This window comes from Vitis vinifera, chromosome 17 (assembly GCF_030704535.1).
Source record: "Vitis vinifera cultivar Pinot Noir 40024 chromosome 17, ASM3070453v1".
In the NCBI taxonomy this organism is placed as follows: domain Eukaryota; kingdom Viridiplantae; phylum Streptophyta; class Magnoliopsida; order Vitales; family Vitaceae; genus Vitis; species Vitis vinifera.
This window is the reverse complement of record NC_081821.1, coordinates 8,939,498-8,965,774: the sequence shown is the minus strand read 5'-3', so window position 1 is coordinate 8,965,774 and position 26,277 is coordinate 8,939,498. Positions and strand designations below refer to the sequence as shown.

General features: G+C 36.8%; 4 protein-coding genes across 5 annotated transcripts; 3 read left to right on the top strand and 1 right to left on the bottom strand.

Moving 5' to 3' along the window:
* Positions 1 to 2,768, top strand: LOC100258759 (two-component response regulator ARR5). Its single transcript, XM_002283751.5, has 5 exons — positions 1 to 473; positions 580 to 656; positions 886 to 963; positions 1,273 to 1,343; positions 2,235 to 2,768. Exons 1-5 carry the CDS (start codon positions 203 to 205, stop codon positions 2,512 to 2,514), a joined length of 777 nt encoding a protein of 258 aa, XP_002283787.2. The 5' UTR covers positions 1 to 202; the 3' UTR covers positions 2,515 to 2,768.
* Positions 2,769 to 4,453: 1,685 nt separating this feature from the next.
* LOC100255242 (formin-like protein 8) lies at positions 4,454 to 7,427 on the top strand. Its single transcript, XM_010664920.3, has 2 exons — positions 4,454 to 5,606; positions 5,707 to 7,427. The coding sequence occupies exons 1-2, from the start codon at positions 4,555 to 4,557 to the stop codon at positions 7,067 to 7,069; spliced, it is 2,415 nt and encodes an 804-aa protein (XP_010663222.2). The 5' UTR covers positions 4,454 to 4,554; the 3' UTR covers positions 7,070 to 7,427.
* A 1,979-nt stretch (positions 7,428 to 9,406) lies between these two features.
* EDS1 (enhanced disease susceptibility 1) lies at positions 9,407 to 12,049 on the top strand. Of its 2 annotated transcripts, none has more exons than XM_010664719.3 (3): positions 9,407 to 10,217; positions 10,295 to 11,041; positions 11,152 to 12,049. In XM_010664719.3, the coding sequence occupies exons 1-3, from the start codon at positions 9,900 to 9,902 to the stop codon at positions 11,875 to 11,877; spliced, it is 1,791 nt and encodes a 596-aa protein (XP_010663021.1). In that variant the 5' UTR covers positions 9,407 to 9,899; the 3' UTR covers positions 11,878 to 12,049.
* A 10,531-nt stretch (positions 12,050 to 22,580) lies between these two features.
* On the bottom strand, positions 22,581 to 24,488 carry LOC100248510 (uncharacterized). Its single transcript, XM_002283797.4, has 3 exons — positions 24,105 to 24,488; positions 23,876 to 23,942; positions 22,581 to 23,762 (listed from the first exon to the last, which is right to left on the bottom strand). The coding sequence occupies exons 1-3, from the start codon at positions 24,168 to 24,170 to the stop codon at positions 22,849 to 22,851; spliced, it is 1,047 nt and encodes a 348-aa protein (XP_002283833.1). The 5' UTR covers positions 24,171 to 24,488; the 3' UTR covers positions 22,581 to 22,848.
* Between the last annotated feature and the right edge of the window lie 1,789 nt (positions 24,489 to 26,277).

Below are 26,277 nucleotides of genomic sequence, written 5' to 3'. Positions count from 1 at the left end.
AGGGGCATATAGAAAGGCAGTGTGGCATTGAATATGCAGAGGAAAGAGACAAGTGGGATAATGCGAGGAGATTTTCCAAGATCTCAGAATCTCAGCTTTACCTCTTTAGCTTAGAAAAGCTAGATTTCTGATTTCTTTCTTCTGATTTCGTACCCTCCAGGTCCTTTTCATCTTCTTACACCACACTATTTCAGTATTTTTGATGTTCTCGTCAATCGCCCACAACTTGCATTACAAGTCACTTCCGCTCCATTCGGTTCCTCCACCACTGTATAAATATTGGAAGCAGATTCCCCGCACATTTCTGGTTATGGGTTCCGCCGCCGGCGAATTTCTTCGGCATGTGTTACCGGAGAAAGTTGGGGTTTCTGATCACTCCGCTGCTGGATCGGAGCTCCATGTTCTTGCTGTTGATGATAGCCATGTGGATCGGAAGGTGATTGAGAGGCTGCTCAAGATATCTTCTTGTAAAGGTGTGTGTTTGTGTGTGTGTCGATTGTCGATTTTAGAGCTTGGAGGGTCTTGAGATTTGGGTTTTTTTTTTTTCTTTTCTGAAAACGATGGGAACGGAATTTTCAGTGACGGCTGTGGAGAGTGGAACGAGGGCTCTGCAGTTTCTGGGGTTGGACGGGGAGGAGAACTCAGTTGGATTTGATGTAAGAAGAATGAGCTTGGAAATTCGTTTGGACCCCTGTTTGGTTGCAAAGAAAAAGAAAAAGAAAGTGTTAAAGTGTTGGTTTAAAAGAGCAGAATTTAATTTTTATCATTTTCCTACGTTTTTCCCTGCAAATAAACAGAGGTCTTTTTGTTTTTCCTTTTTTGATTAAATTCAAAGATTTCTTTAATACTGTTTGGATGATTGATATCTCAATGGTTTCCTTGAAGGGTTTGAAGGTGAATCTGATCATGACGGACTATTCTATGCCTGGGATGACAGGGTATGAGTTGCTCAAGAAGATCAAGGTTTGATATTTGCCGTTTGATAAATTGCCTCTTGTGGGTCTGCTTGGTTGCTGGGAAAACCCATGAAAGGAAATACAATCTGGTTCCTCCATTTTATGGTTTTTCTTTTTTAATTCAAAAAAATCGAAAGCTCTCCTTATCTTAACCCTGAGTGGAGGTTTTGATTTTCCTCTGTCCCAAACAATGGAAACATTCAAAATTTTGGCTTCTTTTCCTACATTTTCTCAGCATCCAAAAGGTAGACAAGAACTTAAAACCCAGATATATCTGAGTGTTATCGGACTGATTCCCTATCTTAAATCTAAGCAGGAGTCAAAGGCTTTCAGAAAGATACCAGTGGTGATCATGTCTTCAGAAAACATCCTGACTCGCATTGACAGGTATCCAGGAATCTGAATTTGCAATCTATTTGCTTTAATGAAGGTTTCTGTGTCTTCAAACCTAAAGCAGAAACAGGCTCTTAATGAGCTTTAAAAATGTCACTGTGATTCATTTATGTATTTCCTATTTGAAAATAGAAAAGTAGGTGAATGCATATGAAATCTTAATTGAACTTGGGATCGACATCTGAGGTGTCATGGCAGATGTATTCAACCAAAGCAAATGTTCTTGATATCTAAACCAATATGAAACCCCAAATCAAATTTTTGGGATTTAGGAGATGAAATTGTCAAGGTTTGGCAACACCCTCGCTAGCCGATGTTTTCTTTTTGGGAACGTTCTCAAAAACAGGTTTTGAGGACAGTTTTCGAAAACAGTTTTTTGATGTTATCTGAGATGGTAGTTTTGGGATGTTCTCAATGTATTTTCTATGTTTCCAAATATTTCTTAGATATAACTTTTATCTTTAATGCTTTATTTTCAATCATTTTCCATTTTATATCATTATTTTTTTAAACAATCTCAAGAAAACAAGCAGAAACAACCGAATCATCCTCCTTAACTTAATCCAACTCAACAAAGCCTTGGCTCAACATTTTGAGTTCAGCTGGATGAAACCTTTCATTGTATATCGATTATTGAGCATCAATGTGCCAACTACTCCAATCCCAGTTGCCCTTCCATTGTATTTAAAAACCGAATAATATCAATATATTCTCCTTAAACCTCTGGAACACATTCATTAACTTGTGGCCTTGGAAACAATATGGCCTCTATCAGCATGAAGTAAAACTAATATGTTGAATTTTTTTTTTCTACATGTGCTCTTGTGTTGAAGGATTGCTTGTATTGTTAGCTGGTTAACAGCATATGTTTTCAATGAATAACAGGTGTTTAGAGGAAGGTGCAGAGGAGTTTATAGTGAAACCAGTAAAACTGGCAGACGTGAGACGCCTGAGAGATTTCATAATGAGAGGAGAGGAAGAGGGAGAGGAAAATAGGAAGAAAGGGAACCATAAGAGAAAGCTACAAGATGATTACAGCATCTCACCCCCATTGTCACCAGCACCATCACTTGATTGTGAGATATCCTCGTTGCTACTACCATCTTCTTCTTCTTCTTCTCCAGAGTGTCCTTCAAAGCGACCTAGATTGTGGGTTGAAGATTAAGTTGCTGTGACTTCTCATCTGAGTGGGCCTATTTTGTCAGCCTCACCTGGTGTCTGCATTGTAGCTGCGCGCTCTGGTGGAGGTTACTTCTTGTTCTGTTTTGAATCTTATACTAAATGTGCAAAATTACTGAAATGAAGATTTCACTACGACCCAAAACTTAAAAACCAGAACCACGACATGAGAGAAGTCCAGAAAAATTCTTTTCCTCTCTGATGATGTAGTTAATGAAAAAATTTATTCCATCAGAGTTATATCGCTTGCATCAAACTCTTGGTTCAGTCTGCAACTCCTCCAGCTTTGTATTTTACATGATAATTGGATCACCTGGCACTTCCAAGTACCAAACGCCATCTGCACATATCATAACATGGTCCTAATTGAGTTTCTTCTCTACTTTGCTTCTTTTTTATACATTTAATGCCTACTTCAATCCATTTCAATTGGTACTAAGTACTCTGGGCCACTTGAATAGGATTTTAATCCATGTTAAACTACATGAATGCTAGTGTGACTTCTATCCCAACCTTTTAAAATGATGGGTTTTGCATATGAAGCCACACCTGGAGGCTGGAGTTGGTCCTTCATACTGTAGTTACAATATGCCTAAAATCAGAGCAAAGCAATGTACCCGGCCTAATTGGCTTATACCTGGTTTGCTGGCTGGAACCTTGTATCATAGCCAGAGATCTCATTTGGGTGTAGTTATGTGATCTCTCTATGGCCAAGACAATGCCAAACCCCAAACACAAGACCCAACTAAGAAGAGTCTGCTTGGTAATGTTTTTAAAAAACGCTTCTAATTTGAAAAGTGTTTTGGAAGAAAAAGAAAGAAATGAGATGTTTATCTGAATTTTAAAAATGCTTTTAAAAAATAAAGAAACATATTCATGAACACTTTGAAAAACACTGCCATAAGTTCTAGAAATCGGCTAGGGAGGACAAGAATCATGCTCATGGGATTTAGTCTCATCTACTTGAAGACAAACTATTTACTAATTGAGCTGTATGTGACTTAGCATGTTGTGGATCCGCCTCCAAAGTGGTTGAAAATTCATCTTCTTTAGACAGCCAACAGAGGGTTCTATTCAACTTCTACATTACCCTTTGCCAATCATTTCAGGGGGCCACATTATTATCATCCTGCTTCTCCCAATGCGGTCACAAAACCAGAATCGAGGTCTCCTACTTCCGGGACTTGCAACCTCAATCCAACAAACCAAGCCATAGATTGAACGGTTGCGTTGCCTCATTCATTAACATCCCCACCATTCAAATTCACATCTTCCTTTTCAGAGTTACAGTAAGACATGGAGGTTTCAGGTCGGTTACTATGATTGTGGCACCAGACAGCAAAACCTTTGATGGTTCGATTCCGAAGGCATATGCAGGTCTGTTACTGAAAAGTTGATTAAGAAAACATAAAAACATGAGAAAGATCCGATTAATTAGTGTCTTTTAGAAAGCGAATATCCTACTTCGGTTTTGTTTATATGAAGGTAAAAGCTAATGAAACATCAAGATCCTGACAAACCCGAGGTAGTATGCCATTCATATTAAATTAATCACAGGAATGCCGACTGTTGGATTGATAAATAATAATGTTTTATGACCCCAATGACCTTGAATTCAACAGCTGGAGTTGATTTGTAGATGGCCCAGAAGAAGTTATGAGGAATATACTGTAAAATAGCACTCCAAGACAGCAATTTCATACCAGCATAGACGTAGGACGGAGTAAACTATTGCACCCAACTTCTGACTTAATGGTTATACTATATAACTCAAGTGAATTTACTATGAAATCCCTTTGGGGGCACCTCTGGTTGGGGCATTTGGATGGGGATGAGGGTATTGTAGTCAATGAATGGTAGGAAAGCCCTGGGAGAGTTGGACAACCCCAACCAGCCACAACCACCTTCATTGAAACGTTCAGCAACCAAAATTCAAAACACAGAGGGCAGAAGAATTTTACTTCCATTGCAGCCAAAACCAACCAATTTCTTCTACTCTCTCTGTGATTCTATCTTTTCAGAGTTCATGGGTGTGAAGGGTCATCCATGGATTCTTCCCTCTCTCTTGTGTTTCTCTCTTCTTTGTCTCCCTTGTTTCTCTCAACCAAGTTCTTCACCTGCAAGTTCCATCCCCAGTTCTCCTAATAATTCTCCAATCTCTCCACAAATTCCAGGAGCAGCATCACATGGAAAAGTTGGTGAGGTAGCTGGAGCAACAGCTGCAAGTGCTGTTGTTGTTGCTGGGGTGTTCTTCTGCTTCAGAAAATTTGTTGCTCGTCAACGTCAGAGAGATAAAAATGAATCGAGTTTTCGTCGTGAAGAAGCTGAGGTGATGCATGAGGAATTCAAGCATCGTGGAACTCTGAAAGGATTGATTGTTGATGATAATGGAGTGGAGGTTCTCTATCTGAGGAAACTTGAAGGTGGGCAATTGAGGAATAGTTTCTCTAAGGTTTTGAATAATCCTAATGAAGAAGAAAGAGGAAAGATAGTGGAGAGTATGGTAGATAGACCCAGAAAATCAAAGAGAATTCAAGAGATCCCATTTCTTCATGAGTCATCAGATGTGATTATCCTAGAGAAAGAGGCCAAACCAGTTTTGAAAGTTCCAACTCTACAGCCTCAGGTTTCTGTACCATCTCCTCCTCCACCTCCACCACCAGTACCCTCTCAGCCACTTCCACCGCCTCCACAGGTGATTCCAATAAAGAAAACTCCCAACCCACATTCTCCACCACTCCCTCCTAACAAGAAAATCCCCGGACCGCCTCCTCCTCCACCACCTCCTCCTGAAAGGAAAATCCCTGGACCACCTCCTCTGCCACCAATCCCAACAAGGAGGAAGCCTGCAGCACCACCTCCACCACCTAAGGCAGGTGGTTTGGTTTCAGCTTTGAAACCTCCACCTGTACCAAGGGGGAAGATGAACAGTAATAACAGGGCAGAGGCATCAACTGAAGGAAGCTCCAAGGGAACTGATTTTGGGCAGATGAAGCTGAAGCCATTGCACTGGGATAAGGTCATAGCTAATGTTGATCATTCAATTGTGTGGGATGAGATCAATGATGGATCCTTCAGGTAAAAGTACCTTGAAACTTATGCTTATTTGTTAACATTTCCCCCTTTACCTCTCATCCCTCTATTGTTTCCTGTTACTGATTTTATATAAATCTATCAGGTTTGATGATGAACTTATGGAATCTCTGTTTGGATACACTGCGAACCAGAAACCCCCTGAAATGAATAACAAGCCAGTGACTTCAAGCAGTTCCAACTCTGCCCTGCCAACCCAAATTTTCATCCTGGAACCCCGAAAATCACAAAATACTGCAATTGTACTTAGATCTCTTGCAGTCTCTCGTAGAGAAATTCTAGATGCCCTCCTGGAAGGTCAAGGCCTCACCACTGATACTCTTGAAAAACTGACCAAAATTTCTCCAACTCAAGAAGAAGAATCCAAAATCCTGCAATTCAATGGCAATCCAACTAAGCTTGCTGATGCAGAGTCCTTTCTCTACCACATCCTGAAAGTTGTTCCTTCAGCGTTCATGCGCTTCAATGCAATGCTTTTCAGAACAAACTACGACCCTGAAATCCTTCACTTGAAGGAGTCTTTGCAAACACTTGAATTGGCCTGCAAGGAGCTAAGAAGTCGTGGGCTTTTCTTAAAACTTCTTGAAGCCATTCTCAAGGCTGGCAATAGAATGAATGCAGGAACCGCCAGAGGAAATGCCCAAGGCTTCAACCTTAGTGCTCTTCGTAGACTTTCAGATGTGAAGAGCATTGATGGAAAGACTACTTTACTTCACTTTGTAGTGGAACAAGTAGTTCGATCAGAGGGTAGGCGTTGTGCAATCAATCAGAACGATAGCCTGGACAGAAGTAATAGTCAAAGAGGCAAAAACAGTGATCCAAATTCAGTAAGTCAGACACCAAAAGAAGAGAAAGAGAAAGAGAAAGAGAATGAGAAAGAGAAAGAGAACAAAAAAGAGAAAGAGTACCTTATGCTTGGATTACCAGTGTTAGGGGGGCTAAGTACTGAATTCTATAATGTAAAGAAAGCTGCAGTCATAGACCATGATACTTTCATCAACATGTGCTCAACTCTCACAGCCCGTGTTGCTGAAATTCAGCTGCTTGTGGCAAGCTGCAGCAATGGCGAGAAGGGCAGGTTTGTGCAGGAAATGAAAGGGTTTCTAGAGGAATGTGAGGAGGAGCTTAAAGTGGTAAGAGTAGAGCAAACAAGGGTAATGGAGCTTGTGAAGAGAACAACAGAATATTACCAAGCGGGAGCTTCTAAAGACAAAGGGGGACAACCTCTTCAGTTGTTTCTCATTGTGAAGGATTTTCTTGACATGGTTGATCAAGCTTGCCAAGACATTTACAGGAGACTGCAGAAGAAGAATGTGACAAAGACTGTAGGATCATCCCCACCACTGTCACCAACAAGGCAGGCAGTGAGATTCACAAACTTGCAGTTACAATTCATGTCAGATATGTGTAGGACAACATCTTCCAGCGATTCAGAGGATGACTTCTGAAGAGGGGTTACAATTCTGTATGAACAATTGGTCAATGACTATGGAAGGATTAAACTTGCTACAATTTGAGCCTAAGGTCAGCCACATGATTTGTAAAGTAAGTTTTAAATGAAAGGTAGATTAATGACTTATTGTTTTTGTCTTTTGACTAGAAGTGACAGCTGAAGTCCAATGAGTGATCTTGGTGTTATAGAAGTTTTACTGTGCATAATCTACTAATAGACTTCCATAATAAGCAACTTTGTTTTTACTTCCATGTTTAAGCTTTTCTCTAATGACATAATCACTTCTGTTCATCAAATGTCTGGACATAGATATAAGCTCTTATTGGGCTTAAAATAAAATATTTTCCAACCTTCAAAAAGATAATTAAGGTATACTTAAGTAATGTTTGTTTTTTTACTTAAATATAAATAAAATTTAACTTAACTTAAACTTTAAATTCAACTTAATAGCTTTAAGTATTAAGTTGTTTGTTTTTATTATTTTATTTCTATTAAGTATCAATAAGACGAGCGTTGCGTTTAGATTGTGTTTTGGTTGTTTAAAAAAAAATTATTTTTAGCATTTAAAAGCCAAATATATTGGATTTTTTACTCATACAATCTTTTTTTTTTAAGTAATAAATTAAAAAAAATTAAAACAAATTTCCAATAAAATTTGCTACCATTTTCTTCGGCATGCAACTTTCATAACTTCTATGATTTTCTAAAATATTTTTAAATAAGCATAAATTCAATTTCGTAATTCCAAATGATAGAATTTATGAAATTGATTCGTGCAAAAATAAATTGGGTTTTTGTGGAAGCCCAACATCAAAGAAGTTTTATTTAAAATAAAAATAAACTTGAGTGAAGTGTCAGGTGTGTCATTGATGATTTCGTATTCGATTTAGTGACATGTGAGTCATATTTTATGTTCATTAATTGTGCACTAACTTCATTTCTTGATAACGCATCGTTGTTTGTTGCCAAGGTACACATCCTTTCTCATCTGACCATCTTCCATGTATGCTTTGGCTTTCAGTGTGCGATCATGTTGATATCCATTGATCTATTTATTAGTTTTCATAATTGCTTCATCTCATTAGTAGAGATCCGTTCTTTGGGATTTAGAAGGGTGCTACGATATTTATCGTACCTTTCCGATAAGTAACCTGACCCCCTAACCCGAGTTGGTTTTTCATGGACCACATTTTCTAAAATAAGGAGTTACACTTAAGGTTTTATTTCTTATTTTGTTTACCCTTTAAAAATAAAACAAAAATAAGTGGCGACTTTAAGTCATTTTCTTAAAAATAAAATCATTTTTAAAATAAAAAGCGAGTTCACCATCGAATGGAAGCATATAAGCGGAAATACGAGGTCCACACATATAAATTCTGAAAACAAATTGCATTGAACATTAAGTTAAAAAAAAACAAACAACTCCTTACTGATGTTAGGCAATCAATTGTCCACGGAGAAAAAAGAATATAGTGTAAAGAAATGGAATTGGAAGAGAGAATTTCAAATAATTATGAATATTATTGATAAAAAAGTCTAAAATATATAACATCATTAGCTTTATGTATAGCTAGAAAATCATAACTCTAGCAGGAAATTGTAGAATAAATCAACACTCAAAGCATGATGTTATGTTTGATTCCATAAAGTATTAAGGAAATTAAAAAAAAAATGTTAAGGAAAGAAAAAAAAATATTAAGAAAAATAGTTTTCTCATATTTGATTTCACTATAAAAAAAATCAAATATAATTAAAAATTAGTTAAAATTTTATATATTTTTAAATTATTTAATAAGTGAGTTCATAAATTATATATTGATTTTAAGTCTTTTTTTCACTTTTTACTTTTCCTCTATTTTTTTTCTCTCACATTTTTCCTCAAATTTTTTGAGAACAAACACAACCCAAACATAATATAGAAGAAATATCAAATATGATATATACAATAATATAGAAGAACTATCAAATAGAATTATATTCTATACTATTTCACTTTACTAAATATTTTTATTTTTTATCATTATATTAAAATGTTGTCTCAACAATTTGAATTTTCATATAAATGTATAAATAAGGTCAACCCAACTCAAGTCTTAGAAAATAAATTTTTTAAAAAAATTTAAAGTGTATTTTACAATGATTATATAAAGTGTTGCTAATATTTTTAATACTTAAAAAATAAATTTTCAAAATGTTACCAATGTTAGAAACATTTATTAAAATATATTTTTAGCATTTATAATACTTGAAATATAAAAATTTTAAAGTATTAAAAATATTAAAAGTGTTTTCTAGAATCACAATCAACCGGATTTGACTAAAAATGCTTTTTAAAATCTCTCTCAAAGTTACTTTTTAACTTTTTAAAAATCTAATTATTTTTTTAACCACAACTCCATCCACAAATGTCGTATTTGATACGTTCTTGTAGCTACTTTCAGATTGGAAATGGACCTCCCACAATCAAAAGCCTTTTCAGACAGGGCTTAAAAATCGTGTGGGCCTCTTCACTCTCATTTCCTCGCAACTGGAATAAAGGAAAGAATCCCCCATCAGCCGCCTGTCATTCCAATCCAACGGCTTCTCCGCTTAATCATCCCAAGAGTCTTTGATGCTCACGCTGACTAGGTGGATTGAAAGGGCGGAAAATGTCCATGTCAACCTTAAGTCTTCGTCAATGGTTGTGTAGTTACCAAAAAAGCCCATAAACAACTCACCCTCTTCCCCTTCTGCCTTCCTACAAAACAAGGAGCACACCAAGACCTTCAAATTACACACACAGAGGGAGAGAAAGGAGAGATACACACAGGAGAGGGAGAGAGAATATGGGAGAAACACTTGGAAATCGTATTAGATTGAGCGAAGAAATCGTGAACAGGGCTGCTTCTCAAGCCATGAGAGCTCACAATTCCGCTGGCAGGCCATTTCTTCTCGACAAAACCCGTGGCTTTGCTATTTTTGCGTTTGCTGGATCTTGGCTTCCCGATGATTGGTTTACGCACCCACCTTTTGGAGAAACAAAGATGGATGCTAGTACCTTTCCTTCTCTTCGAAGTGTAGGCAACGATGAAGTCGCTGTGGTCAACGCCTCCTTCCTCCGGCGATTCAAAGCCATCTTAGATCAGCTACCACTTGAGAGAGAGGTACTTCAATTTATGCATGTATATATATTACACTTGCGTAGATTCAAAATGGTGATGTTCGAGTTTTGGTTTTTCAGGTGCAAAAAGTAATTGCAGATAGGAGGCAAGTTGTTTTTACTGGCCACTCCTGGGGTGGTGCAATGGCCATCCTGGCAACTCTATACTTCTTGGAGAAGGCAGGGCCCAATCAGAACCCACCCCGCTGCATCACTTTCGGATCCCCCCTTGTCGGTGATCGGATCTTCGGTCATGCTGTCAGGCGGGAGAAATGGTCCGACCACTTCATCCATTTTGTGATGAGATTTGATGTTATCCCTCGTATTATGCTTGGCCCTGCATCCACTGAGCACCAACAAATTCTCAATTTCTTCAATCCCAGATCTCAATTTTACAGGGAACCCCTTGATCCTCCTTTAGGTTTCTATCTCAACGTGATGAGAAGTGCTTCCTCGGTTGCAATCCATGATGCCTGCATTCTCATGGGATGCACAAACCCGTTACTGGAAACTCTAAGGAACTTCACTGAGCTCAGCCCTTACAGACCTTTCGGGACTTACATCTTCTGCACTGGAAATGGAAAATTGGTTGTCTTAAAGAACCCGGATGCAGTTCTGCAGATACTGTTTTACTGTGCTCAGTTGAGCCAAGAAGAAGCTGCAGAGATTGCACAAAGAAGCCTACATGAACATTTGGCCTACGAAAATGAACTACAGGAGAGCTTAGGAATGCAGAATGTAGTTTATTTAGATAGTCTGGAAGACCTTCCATTGTCTTCCAATGGCGGTCCAGCCACAGTTAACATTGCCTTGAATGACCTCGGCCTGGTGAGCTTTCTTTCTTGCTCCTGACCTTACTGCCTAACTACAGAAATTTAGTTCTGAAAATTCCGTATGGCTGTAAATTTCAGCTGATATTATAATGTTTTGGATTGCAGAGCCCACAAGCCAGGTTATGCCTTCGAGCTGCAGGAGGGTTTGAGAACCGAAGGTTAAGAAACCAGGTTAAGATTGATGATAATAAGCAAAAGATTAATGACGAATTAAGAAAGCTGAAAGATTACCAAGAAAAGGCCGAGACTCGCAAACTGGGTTACTACGACGCCTTCAAGCACCAAGAAGAAAAAGCTGACTTCGATGCTAATGTGAGCAGGCTTGTGCTAGCTGGTATCTGGGATGAGATCATTGAAATGTTGAGAAGGTACGAACTTCCAGATGAATTTGAGAACAGGAAAGAGTTAATAGAACTTGCAACCATATATCGCCGCATAGTTGAGCCTCTAGATATTGCCAACTACTATCGACACTTGAAGAATGAAGACACAGGAACCTACGTGACAAGGGGGAGACCAAAACGATATAGATACACCCAAAGATGGCTCGAGCATGCTGAAAATAAGCCATCTGGATCCAGGTCAGAATCCTGTTTCTGGGCTGAGCTAGAGGAGCTCTGCATTCAAACTAGCGGGAACGGATCCCTTCAAGACACTAAGCAGAAGATTCAGCAACTACAGAAAAATGTAATTGAATGGATTCATGAAGGCTCTTTAGGAAAGGATGTGTTGTTGGAGGATTCCACATTTGTTAAATGGTGGAAAACCCTCCCTTTCGAGTATAAATCAGACCCTGAATCATCTAGAATTGCGAATCTCATCCATGGGTAAGATTGAGAGGGTTTTATATTGTTATCTCAAGGCATTTGTGCAAAACCTGCTAAACCAATTACAGCAATCACCCAATAAATAAGCTCTAGGATTGACTGCTTCTTGATAACCGAAATGTACTTGATGAAACATTATGTAGTAATAAGATATTTTCTTCCTGAACTCAGCAAAATCCCATTGCCCTTAAAATCAATGTCATTGTAAGCTTGCTACACATTTTATAACAACATGCTCCCATGTAGATCATGTAGATAATGTAATTGTGATATCCACATCAGATAGGAGAAGAAGTTCCTAAAACCATATGTGTTTAAACTCTTTTTAAACATATAAACATGTCAAAACCATGACAACACTTTGAGCTCAAAGTTGATAATATTCATACGGTTTAAAGCAAGTTATTACAATTGATATCAAAGTTGATCCACAACCTTGGTGTGGAAGTATTTTTAGGCTCACAAAAGATGTATGTTTGTTTGGTCTCAAAATCATGGGACATGACGAGGATGTTGTATCTGCATAGGAAATAATTGTAATATCCAATATCAAATAAAAGAAAAAGTTTCTAACATTATATATGTATGAACTTCTCTTAAATATGTAGATGCATTTTAAAGGTGTGAAGATCTTCTAGGCTTTTAGCGAACAATATCCATACAATTAGGAACGGGTCATTACACATTTTGCCTTGGAGAAGAACAAGAAATAAATTCCTTACATTTCCTCAATCTCCAATTTAGTTAGGTTGTTGCAAAAAATATGATTCCAAGAAGAAGAGGAGGCATTGCTAATGATAGTTGAAATGGAGAGGTTTCTAACTTTGATGACTTTATAAAGTCTTGAACATTGTGAACACAAAGGTTGATCCCACCACCATTAATCTTCTCAAAAACGAATTTTGGTCTCTCATCACCCACCACAAAGCAAGTGTGCGTAGAAAAAAATTGGAGAATATGTGCAATGGCCTTCCAAGGACACCGATGTAACCATCTAACTATATTATTGGTGTTACTCATTAGGAAATGTTTCATAGATACTTAAAATAACCTGATCCCAAAGGGCATAATTTCCTTAGGGAGCCTCCAAAGCCACTTTCCTAATAAAGCACAATTCCTCAAAGAAATCTTTCCAAACCTCAAACCATCAAACTCCCTAGACCTAAACACTTTATCACAACTAATAAGATAATCCTTTTTACCCTCCTCAAACCTAGACCATAAAAAAACTCTTTGCAATTTTTCAATCCATGATGCTAATGATGTTGCAATCTTGAAAAGGGATAAGAAATAACATAGGATGTGAGACAAACAAAACTAAATTAGAGTTACTTTACCCTTGAAGGACAAAAAAGCTTTTTGTCCCCTAAGTGATTGAATTAAAGTTATCAATCATTAGATCCTAAAACATGCTTGATTTATGATTCCCCCCTAATGGAAGGCCTAGGTACATTAAGGGCCAATCAAAGACTGTACATTCGAGCATCATAGCCAACCTAGAGATTTGATTTTGACTTGTGTTAATGCTAGAAAGAGTGCTCTTGTTTAGATTGATCCTAAGCCCTAATAAACACCCAACAACCAACAATATTAGCTTAAGAGTTTGCAAATCTTCCATAGAAGCTTTAGAGAAGAAGATATTGTCATCAGCAAATTGTGAATAAGACATTGTAGTCCTATTTCTGTCTACTAGGAAACCCTCAAATAAACCTCTCCTCCGCTCTCAATAGCATCCTACTCAAAACATCAAGAACAATGGTAAAAAGAAAAAGAGAAGGAGGATCTCCTTTTCTCAAGTCTCTAGATGACTTAACCTAACTTTTGGCGGTTCCATTCATTAAGACCACAAAACTTGCCAAGGACAAGCATCCCCTCATCCAAAACTTCCATTTTGAACTAAACTATTTTCTCTCTAGTGCATGGTCCAAAAAATGGTCATAGGCTTTTTCAACATCAATTTTGAGGACTATCCCTTCCTTTCCTGATCTCCGTTTCTTGTCCACCAACTCATTGCCAATCAAAACAACATCCAAAATCTATCACCCGTCAACAAAGTCTCCCCATGAATTGTAGATGGTATCATGGAGGACTTTGTGTAAACGGCCTGATAAAACCTTAGCTATGCTCTTGTACAAACTAATGACCAGGCTCATAGGTCTGAAATATGAGATTCATTGGTTTCACTCTTCTTTAGCACAAGAGTAATGAAGGTAGCATGGGTTCTTTGGTTTACATTCCCATTATTATGAAACTCTCGAAACACTCTTAGAAGATTATCCTTAAGCACATCCTAACACTCCTGATACAGTGCAATGGTTAATCCATTAGGCTCGAGAGCCTTTTCCTTATTTAATTGAAACACAACATTGTGAATCTCCTCTTTTGAAAAAGAGTGATCTAGCCATTCAGCACTCTCTACTAAAATGGGAAACAATCCAATTCTTTTATCCTCTGCAAACAACCCGAAGGCTTGGAGTATCACTTTCCAAAAAAATGCTTTATCTCCTTTGAAATGTTTTTTATGTTATCTAGAATTATCCCTTCTTCTAACACTAAGGACTTAATAAATTTCCTATTCAGCATACCATTGACCACCTTATGAATAAACTTAAGAGTTGCAATCCTCTTTTTTTTATCCATTTGAACCTAGCTTTTTGCCTCCAAAACATCTCTTCCTTTAACAACAACTCTTCCAATTCTCCTTTCCTTTTAAGGCATTCATTGCTAAAAGTTTAGGAGTCAAATTCTCTTCTTGTTCCCTAGCATCAAAGCTAGCAGTGTCTATAAGAATATTTTTCTTTTTCTCCTTTAAATCTTCAATAGATGACTTATTCCATTTTTTCAGCTTGATTTGACAAATTTTAACTTTTTCATGAATTTATGACCTTCCCAACCTATAACCTGAAACTCAATCCACCAAAAACCAAATCTTTCCTTGAAATTTGGGGGTAGAAACCACATGTTTTCAAATCTAAGCAATCTCGATCCCTAATTAAAAGGATTGGTGTCTAGGACAATCAGAAAGTGATATGAGGTCAATCTAGGGAGCACTTCTTGAATGCTTTGAGACAACTTTTGCTCCCACTCATTTGAATATAAAAATCTATCCAACCTCTTGCAAACGGGGATTTTCTTGCATGTTTAACCATGTGAAATACGCAATTCTAAGAGGGGGTCTATTAACTCACTTTCTCTTATGAATCCATAAAAAACCCTCATGCATGGGGTTAATCTAGAAGATCCTAACTTTTCTAAAAATTCTTCTTATAACTTTAAAATCCCCTCCAACACACCAATTCAAAAAAGTTAGACCTACAAGGTCTTGTAGCTCCATCCAGAAATTCTTCCTAAGATTGGAATTAATAGAATTGTAAACCAAGGTAAGCCAAAAAAAAATCCCTTCTTCATCTAATTTCAACTTTATTGTTACTAAGAATGACCTTGGAATCACCTCTAAGCAACTGAACTTCAATGCATCCCAAATAATCACAACCCCTCCCAACGCCCCGTAAGCTAGAAGAACAGCCCATTCTTTGTTTCTAACTTTCCACACACTGCCCACAAACCACCTATCATGAGACTCACTCTTTGTTTCTTGAAACATTACAATATCCGAATTTTCATGGTCAAGAAATTCCTTCACAACCCTTCTTTTCTAGAACTGAGACCTCTAATATTCATACTAATGATTTTAATAAGTACAGATTACAGCCCAGAAAACCGCAGGAACAGAACCTAAGAAAGCTTTAAAATGTCAGATAAGGTTTTGTTCTTCCTCCTAGAGTAGACCTTATCCAAAGAATGAGCATTGTCATTGCCCATTTGAATGTCATTTTTTGATAACCGTGGATGTCCAGACCAGCTTACCCGCACCTCGACTAATCCCACGGAGCCCTGAAGTTAACGACCGGGTAAACCTCCAGTGGCCCAAAGGAGACTCGAACTGGTGACCATTGGGGAGCAAACCCAAGGCCGGACCAACTAAACTACCCCTCAGGGTTTGCCCATTTGAATGTCATTCTCACTACATTCGACACCCAAAACAGATTGAATAGTGGCCATTTTACTAGGAGTGAGACCTTCTACATGAAAATCCTCCAACTGAGAAGGACCTGATTCTAAAGACAAACGTCTAATTGGGGAGAGAGGCCCACTAGGGTTGCTATGTGGTGACATATGGAAAGAGACACCCTTTGACTCTTGGCTAGGAATAACTATTGGAGACTCTACACCTTCTGAAATGGGATAACCAACCTTTGAGGCAAACAAAACATTGTTAATCACTGATGGTTCGAGCAAGGTGACTGAGGAACGACAATTCGACCGAAAAGGAAATAACAGAGTGGGCAATGAGTCAATGACCGAACAAGAGTGAGGGGATTAGGAGGCACATCAGAAGCCCTATCTAAAATCTGGCCATTGTTAATGGTTTGTGGGTTAGAAGAACATACCTAGGCTGGAAAACCAGTGGAGAACACCCCCTCTACCCTCAGCCACGCCTGAAGCTGCCCTAGGCAAAACTAAGTTGTGATTTAACTCACCCCCAGCCATTACAGTCACGCCTTGGACCTTTGACGACCTTACTGCTTCCAATGAGACAGAGCACCCATTCTCCTTTCCCAAGGATTTCTCGACCTCCATTATAGTATCTCTCTAGATGAAGACCTTCTCTAATATTTACAGCGACACCAACCACGGTATTTATGCAAAGACGATCCTTGGAAAGATGGAGGCAAACTTCTTACGAGTGAACTAGGAAAATTTGTGACATGCCTTGGAAGCAGTAGCTCAAGGATGACTCTGGAAACCTGAGGCACCGGTGCCAAGGGAATGAAACCTTGATTCTTTGGGAGATCTAAGTGCAACAACATTTGACCTAATTTGCAGCACAAGCCCTTATCTGCAGTAATCCTAAGTGAGCTCGCCTCCCTAAAGCTGAGATAGAGGCCCAGAGCATTTTCCATCCTTTGGGCTTCCACCAGACTGAGCCCTACATATTAAGATAGCACTGGGCCTGTCGCCACTCGACTCCTCCTTAACTGATTGGGCTTTTTAATAGCAGGGCCATCCTTCTGAAATGGGCCTCCCTTCCTTCCTCTTTAAGAATTAAGACTCCATTTTGTCTTACAAAAGAAATTGAATTAAAATTTGAATTTGAATTTGAAATCAAAGGAGTTAAGAGGACAGTTATATCCTATCTTCTCCCTGGCACAACGTCGTGTCCCGAAAGCCTAAAAATGCCTTAAAGCGTTGGAAACACACCACCTCCCACTGAGTCAAACTCGGCTCTACTATGAGGTGACTCAAACCTCCCCTAAAACCCTTCTTCTTCCCCTCCAATGACTGAAACTGAAACAGTGAAGATCCAAGCTCCATCTCTAACCTCCAAAGTCCAAGAGTGATGGTAGCACCACATTTGGATTGATCTCCACTCTCAACAAAGCCTTTCATAAATCAACAAGCTTCGAGGTGTGATTATCTATCTTTGTAACCCCCCTCTCCCATGACTTCAATAAATGTCGAAAATGATTCTCAGACCATATAGATTTAAAGGAAAACCCCTTAGTTCAATCCAACCCTACTTGAATTTTCCAAGGATCTCTGTGTTTTCTTTTGGCACCCATCTTCTTAAAGTAATACTAGGACCTCCCTTCACTGAAACCCTCCCTTGCTCACGAAGCCATACAGCCCTTTCAGAGGAATCCATTGAAAAACAAAAAGGGTCGTGGACACTCTACCCACTCAAGCCCAACTTTCTAGCAATCGGTCTACCCACTCCCACCCAATCTTGCAAACCAACCTTACTTTCACAAATTACTGCTCTAGCCCACTTCACCACTGCAACTATAGCACCTTTTCTGGCCCCCCTCGAACAACAACACTCGCAAAAGAGCACTTTACCCAATACCCAACCAAAATCATCAACATTTCCTTCTCATCATTCCCCACCTCAGCTCATCTAATCAAAGGAACCCTGAATGGGATTTCCATTACTGAAAAATCACCTTCCCGAGTAATTCCTCACCTCTGCCTTTATCACCCTCAGGAATTGCCATTGTTTTGGTTCTTTGATTTGTAGCAAATTCCAACAACTTGATGAACCTCCCTCTGTGATTAAAACAAAAGTCCATAAGATGTGTCCTTGTTTGTCCTCCGAACTTCCAGTTGAAACCCAAATGCCTCTCCATCCCAGATGCCTTCTTCAACCATATTCCAATACCTAGCCCATCTCTTCTCTTTCAAATCCACAGAAACAGCAAAACCTCCACTTCTCTCAGTAACCGAACTCCACCTCCCCCATGAGAACCTTCAAACATAGTGACAAATGACAATGATCAAAATGATGATGATGATGATGTACCTAAGTTGATGGTTCTACCTAGCATTTACATATACTAATGATGCCCCAAGAAGGTTTTATGAAACCTGACAACTTTAATCTTCTAGTGGAAAAGACAGAAAATATCAGAAGTGAGGATGGGGATTTCAAGCTAGGTAAATAAGAGAATCGAATATTAGTAACATTTAACTTTGGAACAAAATGCAGACGACACATCTCTAATGGAATTAAAACATAACCAGATTTCAAAATCCAAACTAATATAGATTTTAAGATTTCAGAGAAGTACATTCTAACAATAAATTTGCTGACACTATCAATAAAAGGTAATTACAGAGGGTGTTTGTTTTTAGATAGGCAAAGTACTTACAACAGATGTTACAATGACTAACATTTCTTTTTGTTGATAGGCATAGTTTGATTAACATTTCTTTGCCATGAATATTAGTTAAAGAAGCATACTAAAATGAATAAAAATTTGATCCTTAGACAACTGTCCAAAGATTTCAGATAAAACTTCAAAAAAAATTTCATTTCATACTGAATTCGTTGAAAGTTCTCAACAGTTTTAAGAACTTGATCATTTCGACCCTTTCACATACAAACCCAGTTTTTTCATTTTGCATTTCTGTTCAATTTAAACTTAGAACTGAAATTAAAACAAACTGAAACTAGGAAATCAAACCCTAAATGGTTGAGTACAACTGCCGCTGGTGTCTTTATGCACAAACTGAAATTTGGAAATCTAATCCTAAATGGTTGAGAACAATTGCCTCTGGTGCCTTTGTACACTATCCTGGGAGAACATGTGCCCTTTAGATTCATGAGTAAAATATGTCTGCCAATAAAGAGAAATTTTTTAGTAAGAGGTCATCTTGTAGCACATTCAAATATTGAACATATAATACGGAGTCCTCTTGATAAAGGAGGATCAATAATTATGACCTTCTGATAGAACATCAGTAATTATGAATAATACCTAATATATTCCTTCTGCCAATTATAATCTTCAGCTTCTCTCCTTCTAGTGAATAAAACCTTGACAACAAAAAGCAAATGATTCTAAATGACTTTGATAAAGGAAGGAATAAATAAATAGGAAAAAACACATAATTTGCCCAAGAAAATTGAGATCATTCTATTATTTCAACTGGTAAATCTTAACTAATTAAAATCTTGGATTGTTTTTCAATTCTTCCCAAATCCAACATCCCACATGTCCTGATATCAAATACAGGATTGAGAAATTACAAACTGGAAGAGATATTTAACAACCACAACAAAATGAGGAGGAATTCAGTGTAGATCCGAATTTATAGAATATAAAACATAACATTGTTAAGGATGGCACAATAGAACACAAGATACTCTTCTAGATTCAGGAGAAGTTCAGAGAATTTTGATATCGATATCACAACAAACAATTTGGTTAAATGCTAACATCTATTTTGGATAAGTTCTCTATTTGCTAACATAGAACATCCACACTTAAAATAATGAATTGTAACAGGAATATAAGGAGGTCTCTTCCTAAATAGTTTCTGTTCAGATCCTCCCTCAGATGTAGAAAAGAATTTCAATCATCAGCACTTCTTAATATTTTGATAGGCAATACCTGCCACCAATTGATCAAGGCGAACACTGAAAAGTGTGATCCTAGTAAATGGCACATGATCCTAGGTTCGAATCCTACTACTAATGATACCCTAAATTTACCCGGTGTTGATTGTTGAAGGCGGTCAGCACCCCAAGGTTTAGGTCCCCATGGAGAGTCCCAAGGACTTAGCCATGGAAGGTTCCTCGGTTATCAAAATATATATTTATTAACAAGCACCAAAAAAAAAAACAAAACAGCACACCAAGGTAAAACCCAACACCACCCCCTTTGCCCCCCGCCCTCCCACCCCACCACTAGGGAAAAAAAAAACCAAAAACAAAGAAAAAAAAAACCAGCAGCAAGGAATAGCCACATGAGAGAATGCAAAAAAAAAACAACTCCCTTGCTTAGCAAGAACCCAACCAATCATGAAAATCAATTTAAGGCATCAAACCTTTATCTATGTATAACTTTTTAATGTTAACACTACAAAGACGACTTCCTGTTTACTAGATGTCTCAGGTATCCAGGCATTAGACAAAGAATCCTGATTTTGGAATAGAGAACAATAGACAACAAAATGTCAAATGGGCACATGACCTGCCTATGTCTATGTCCACATACTAAATTTTCTCATTTTTGTAATACACATCTCATGGGCATCTACTTCCACCAGTCATGAAAAAACAAGAAAATAAGATCTAGATGCATGAACTAAAATTGCTCAAATAATCTCCTTCGAAGTTTTTAGCAATAAGAAAAATTTTTAGATACCAAAGAAGACCCAACTAAAACCATGTAAAGCAAAGAATTCTAACTAATTTCATGAAATATAATGTTGGATCCAATATTGTTATGAAAGTAAATTACCCCAGAGAACTAAATGGATCCATGATTCCCCAGATCTCCTTTGCAGTCAAAATAGTAATGGACAAGGAGTCATTACAGATTACTTATAATCCTGAAAACAAATTAAGGGCAACAGAAACATTAAATTAATACTTGAACTCAAATTGTCCTCACGATGAAGCAAAGAGTACTACTATGCTTGTATGCAATGTAAAGTTAAAGATATGCACTATAAAGGTAAAGGTATGCAAGTGAACAGCACCATTACAGTGCAGTGAGAGGCAACAACAATTGGATTACCAACCTTCTGATGCTCCTCATAATCATTACATAGTTCAGCTGTCACCAGTAAAGAAGAGGGAGAGGAGTAACCAAACAAGAACTTAATTTCCTCTATTCAGTTTCTTAAGAGGGGTATGAGCAGTGGCATAGAGCATTAGAGGGAGAAAAACCATGATATAAGGAACCAGGCCTCGGTATACATGAGGCTCAAACATAATGCCAAATCATTGTCTCTTTTTTTTTTTTTTGGCCCTTCTCCACAAACATTGAGCAGGGCATACCAGAGATAGTATACAATTAGAGAAGGATATTGCAAATGATTTTGAAATGTACAAATAGCATTGAATCTCTCTTGTCCCAAACCATTATATGAAAAATAAATTTAAGGCAATGGAAGCTATGATCAAGACCACTCATTACAATCTCGATACTGAGTATAACAAAGATCATATATCCTTTTTTTCATATGCAACAATGGATGATGCTATTCATTGTGTCAACAATTATCATAAATCCTTTTAAGAGAACACAATAAGACAAGCTGCAGAAGCTAGATTTATCAGAGCAGCTCTGCAGTCAATTTTTATGCTAACCAGCAGATGGGCCAAACCTCCATGTAGTATTACATTTAATACACCATAATAAATAACAAAATAATGCCATGCTGTTTAAATTCAGCCATTTAGCTTCCATCTAATTTCATGTAAAGCAAAAAGCTAAAATTCATGCAACCAAGTCAACTTTGCATAATATATTGTTGAAATATTTAAATTGAGTTTCGATTGGTGATGCTTTATCCTTATTATATTTTCATAAAATGATCTGGAGCAAGTGACTCCTAAAACTTACTAATCTCACCAAAGAAAAGCTAAACAATATGGAAAGGCAAGAGCAAATTATATTCGTGTTGAGAGCTGCTTTGTTCAAAATGCAATAAATTCAAATAAATAAGATGACCTAGAATAGCTATGACATAATATTCACAGCCATCAGCTATCAAAACAAATTCTTAGCCATGTGGCAGAGTTAGAAGAGAACTGTGAGCTCACTGCACCACCTTGTAAAAATAATTGACAAATATTTCATTTGTATGCTTGAAATAGAAAAAGCAAAGCTTAAGGAATGAGATTCTAATATTGTAAAAAACTCGAACCTGTTTTAAGTGACAAAAAAATTTTAGCCCCAAGGGCTAACTCCTGATTCATGTCCTTGATGACTCATGCAAATGTTGATAACCAAGGCTATATTGGAATAAGCCTCATTTAAGGTGGTTTCTAAGAAATTTTAGCTTCAAGGGATAACCTCAATGGTATTTTAAATAGCCCAGCCACTTTATTCTGAAAATCTAACCTATAATGTATTTCATTGTCTTCTCTACCCGAGCCTAATGTCTAAATCTCATAAACCATAGCCTTAAAAGCCTCACACATCCAGAAAAGATGCATCTGTCAAGTCAGAAGAATGGTCGTGTACAAGTAAATTAAGATTTTAGACCGAGGAGAAACTATAAATAGACAACACTTATAAATTTGCTCACTCCACTATATTATAGCATGCATAAGCACGCCTCAAAAATAATGATTGATCACTCAACCAAATGTCTAGAGAAAAGGAAGAAAAGGCAGAGAAGAGCAGAATGTAATGTAAATGGTTTTGATGTATTCAATTTCTATACCACCTTATCTATTCACATACCAACACGAATCCTCTATATCAGCAAATGCACCATATCAATAAGAACCAAACTCATAAGAGAAACAGCTCAATTCCCGGGTGCTTTTAGTATGACAACCCTATACCCACTGCCAATTCTACGAAAAAAGAACCTAAGAGTAACTGAACACGCAAGACATGTGAAAGAGGATGGACCAGACATACTATAGTTTGATCAAACATAAAGACTCTTCCTAAGACCTTGCAATCATGCTATAAGAGCGACCCAACCGGAATGTCAGGCTGCCCCCATTCACAATGGCCTCTGCCTCAACAGGATCACAATCATATGGCTTCCTGCAACCTGGACAGCGCCCATCTTCTTCAAGAATCCTCTTGTGGCAGAAAAGGCAAAGACGAAACCCACAAGAACAAGGTAAAAAACTAGAGTCCGTGAAATCCAAATCTTCATAGCATATGGGGCATGAAATTGGAATGGCCGCAACACTGCTACGAGCCCATGGGACCCCTCCATGACCATAATGCCGGTCTGAATTCATGGGAAAGCTATGCTGCTTGGACAAATTCGGTAAACTCTGAGGTCTGAAAGCATCATCAGCCCTCCACGCTTGTCCATTTGCTGGGGCCCTAGGAACCATTCCCACATGTTCTGGTTTGTGGATTTCAATTCCTAAGCCAGTGTCCTTACTTATTCCACCAGGAGAACCCGAACGGACCACAGGTTTCTGCTCTACATGCGATTCCTGTTCTACATGGCCTTCCTGGACTGGGATTTTCTGCTTGTCAACGGCAGCCAAAGCATCAGCAACAGCCTCCCAATCATCCAAACATTCATCATTCCCTTCTTCTTCTTCTTCTTCTGTGATACTACCTGAACAACACCCACCACTGCTGCTACTGCTACTGCTGCTCGCATGATAATTCGTTCCTGAATCAGTACTGCCCAAGATGCTACTAATATGACTTGTGGGACTGTTTGCAGGGGACTCCGAATCACTGTCATGGTGAACGGATCCATCATTTTCTCCCCCTCTCGGCCTCACCTCTAAATTTTCTAATGAACGATTGCTTTCATTGCTTTCATTTCTCTTATGCATTGAAGATTCCGGAATACCCTCCGATTCTCCCCTACATCCATTGTTCTTGACTGTACAAAACAGCCATCAATCGGAATCAAAATAATAGATCAGTTGAAGATATAAATGCATGCATGCATGCCTAAACATATATAGAGACAGAGAGGAGAGATCAACCGCATACCTTTGGAAAGCCATTGCTCGCGGCGAGCATCGAGCTTGCACTGCTTCAATTTTGCTGTCCTGTTCGTCTGAAAACCACAGAAAACAAACAAATCACGTCAAACAAAAGAGGACAAACAACACAGACAGATTGCGAGGAACAAAAACAAACTGAACTGAAGAGAACCAGGAACAAAACAAAACAAAACAAATTTAGAAAAGAGAAAAAGAAACTGAGATTGAATTCTAACCCTCTTCTTCTTGCCGAACTCCTTAGAGATCGAGGCCGCAGCGCTGGTGATCGAATCGGTAATCATGGTTGAGTCGAGTCGCCTTCACAGAACGGAAATTCCAAAAAACCCTAATTTTCTCGAGAAAATATCCCGTCAATTTCTTAGAGAGCAAATTTAGATAGAAAATGGATAACGGAAACTCCTCTGCTTCGCTCAACCCCTCTTCCCAGACCAACAAATCAAACCCTCCGATTTAGGAATTTATAGTAGCTAAGTTACCAAACCACCCCTGGTTTTCAACTAATTTTCCGAGCTACCCTTCTGTTGAAAGCTTGATTTCTCATGTTCATATGGGCACAAAAATTCCTAGGAAATCGCATATCAACACTGAGACGACGTCGTTTTGTGAGGGCGTTTAAGGTTGGTGGCACCTTTTTCTCTATTTTATTTGTCTTTGCCTTCCTGTTGTACTAAATTTGGATTATGCCATTAATTAATGTAATTATTACACGATTATCTCTTCACCCTCAATTTTCTTACCATCTGCTCAAGATAATATGGCCAAATTTTCCTTTAAGTCTATTTTTAAAATAATATTCAAAATATAATTAATTAAAAGTGTTTGCCATTTCCAGAAGTGTTTTTACCTTTTTTAATACTTGAAATATAAAAATGTTTGAAGTGTTAAAAAACTTAAAAACGTTTCCTAAAATTACTACACGGATTCTAAATAATTTTATAACAGAAAATAGGGTCGATTTGGGAACTACTTTTTAGAATAGTTTTCTATTATCCATAACAAAAAACACTATTGACAACCAAAATTTGTTTTTTGTCTTCAAATAATATATTTTAGTTCTTTTATATTATTTTCACTTGTTTTTTTTAAACTATTTTAAGAAATAATTATACAAACATATAAAATTATTAAAAATAAATCATTGGATATACAAAATATTTAAAAATAATTTAGGTTTTTAAATAAACTTTTGTTCTATTAAAATCAATAAAACAATTTTTTAAACTTGTTCTAAAAAACTATTTTTTATAATTATTTTTTAAAACAATTATCAAACAGACCCAAAATATTTTTTTATAACATCTTTTAATTGTTTTCACTTGTTTTTTAAAGACTGTTTTAAAAAATAATTATATAAACATGTAAAATGATTGAAAATAAAACACTAAATATAAAAAATATATATTTAAAAAAAAAACAATAATCAAACAAACCCTTATCTTCATCTATTATGACAATTTTTTTAACCTTGATGATATCTATTATCCTCTAAACTTCACTTAATTTAACACATCCACGAAAATCGTGCTATATTTATGATTACTTTTGTCCGAATTGAACTTTTAAAATATTTTTAAAAACTGAACATATATATCTAAGAAATTAATGTTTAACGATAATATTTTTTATTAGTTTTTTTAATGACATAACGTCACTTAGTGGGTCCGACGGACTATTTATGATATTTTTGTCCAAATTCAAACTTTCAAATATTGTTAAAAAAAAATGCGCATCAATGTGTGTATATCCAATAATTTTTTTTTATTAATTAATGATTTTTAAATTTTCATTTAAAATCAATTTTGACAACAATGGTAAGAAGCGTTTTTAGTCTTAAAAAAATATTTTTTTTTTTACTTGACAACTATTTTTTAGAACAATGTTTTATTATCCAAAACAAAAAACCAATAAAACACTTTTGACAATTAAAAATTATTTTATGTTTTCTATTTTTAAAAACATAAAATATAATGTTTTAAAAACAGAAAACAATCTTAAGCACAGGATATAAAAATTATTTTTAAAACGTATTTTAAAATATTAAAAATAATTTTAAAATATTTCAAATTTCTAAATAAACTTTTGTTTTACAAAATATCAAATAACGATTTTTAAAAATATTATCAAAAACTATTTTTTTTAGAACTATTTATGAAAGAGCTAAATATTTGACACAATTTATGAAACATTTTAAAAATAAAAACGTATTTTAAAATATTAAAAATAATTTTAAAACATTTCAAATTTTCAAATAAATTTATGTTTTACAAAATACCAAATATCGGTTTTTAAAAATATTCTCGAATACTATTTTTTATAACTATTTATGAAGACAATTAATAAAGAGAGCTAAATATTTGACACAATTTACGAAATATTTATAAAAAAACT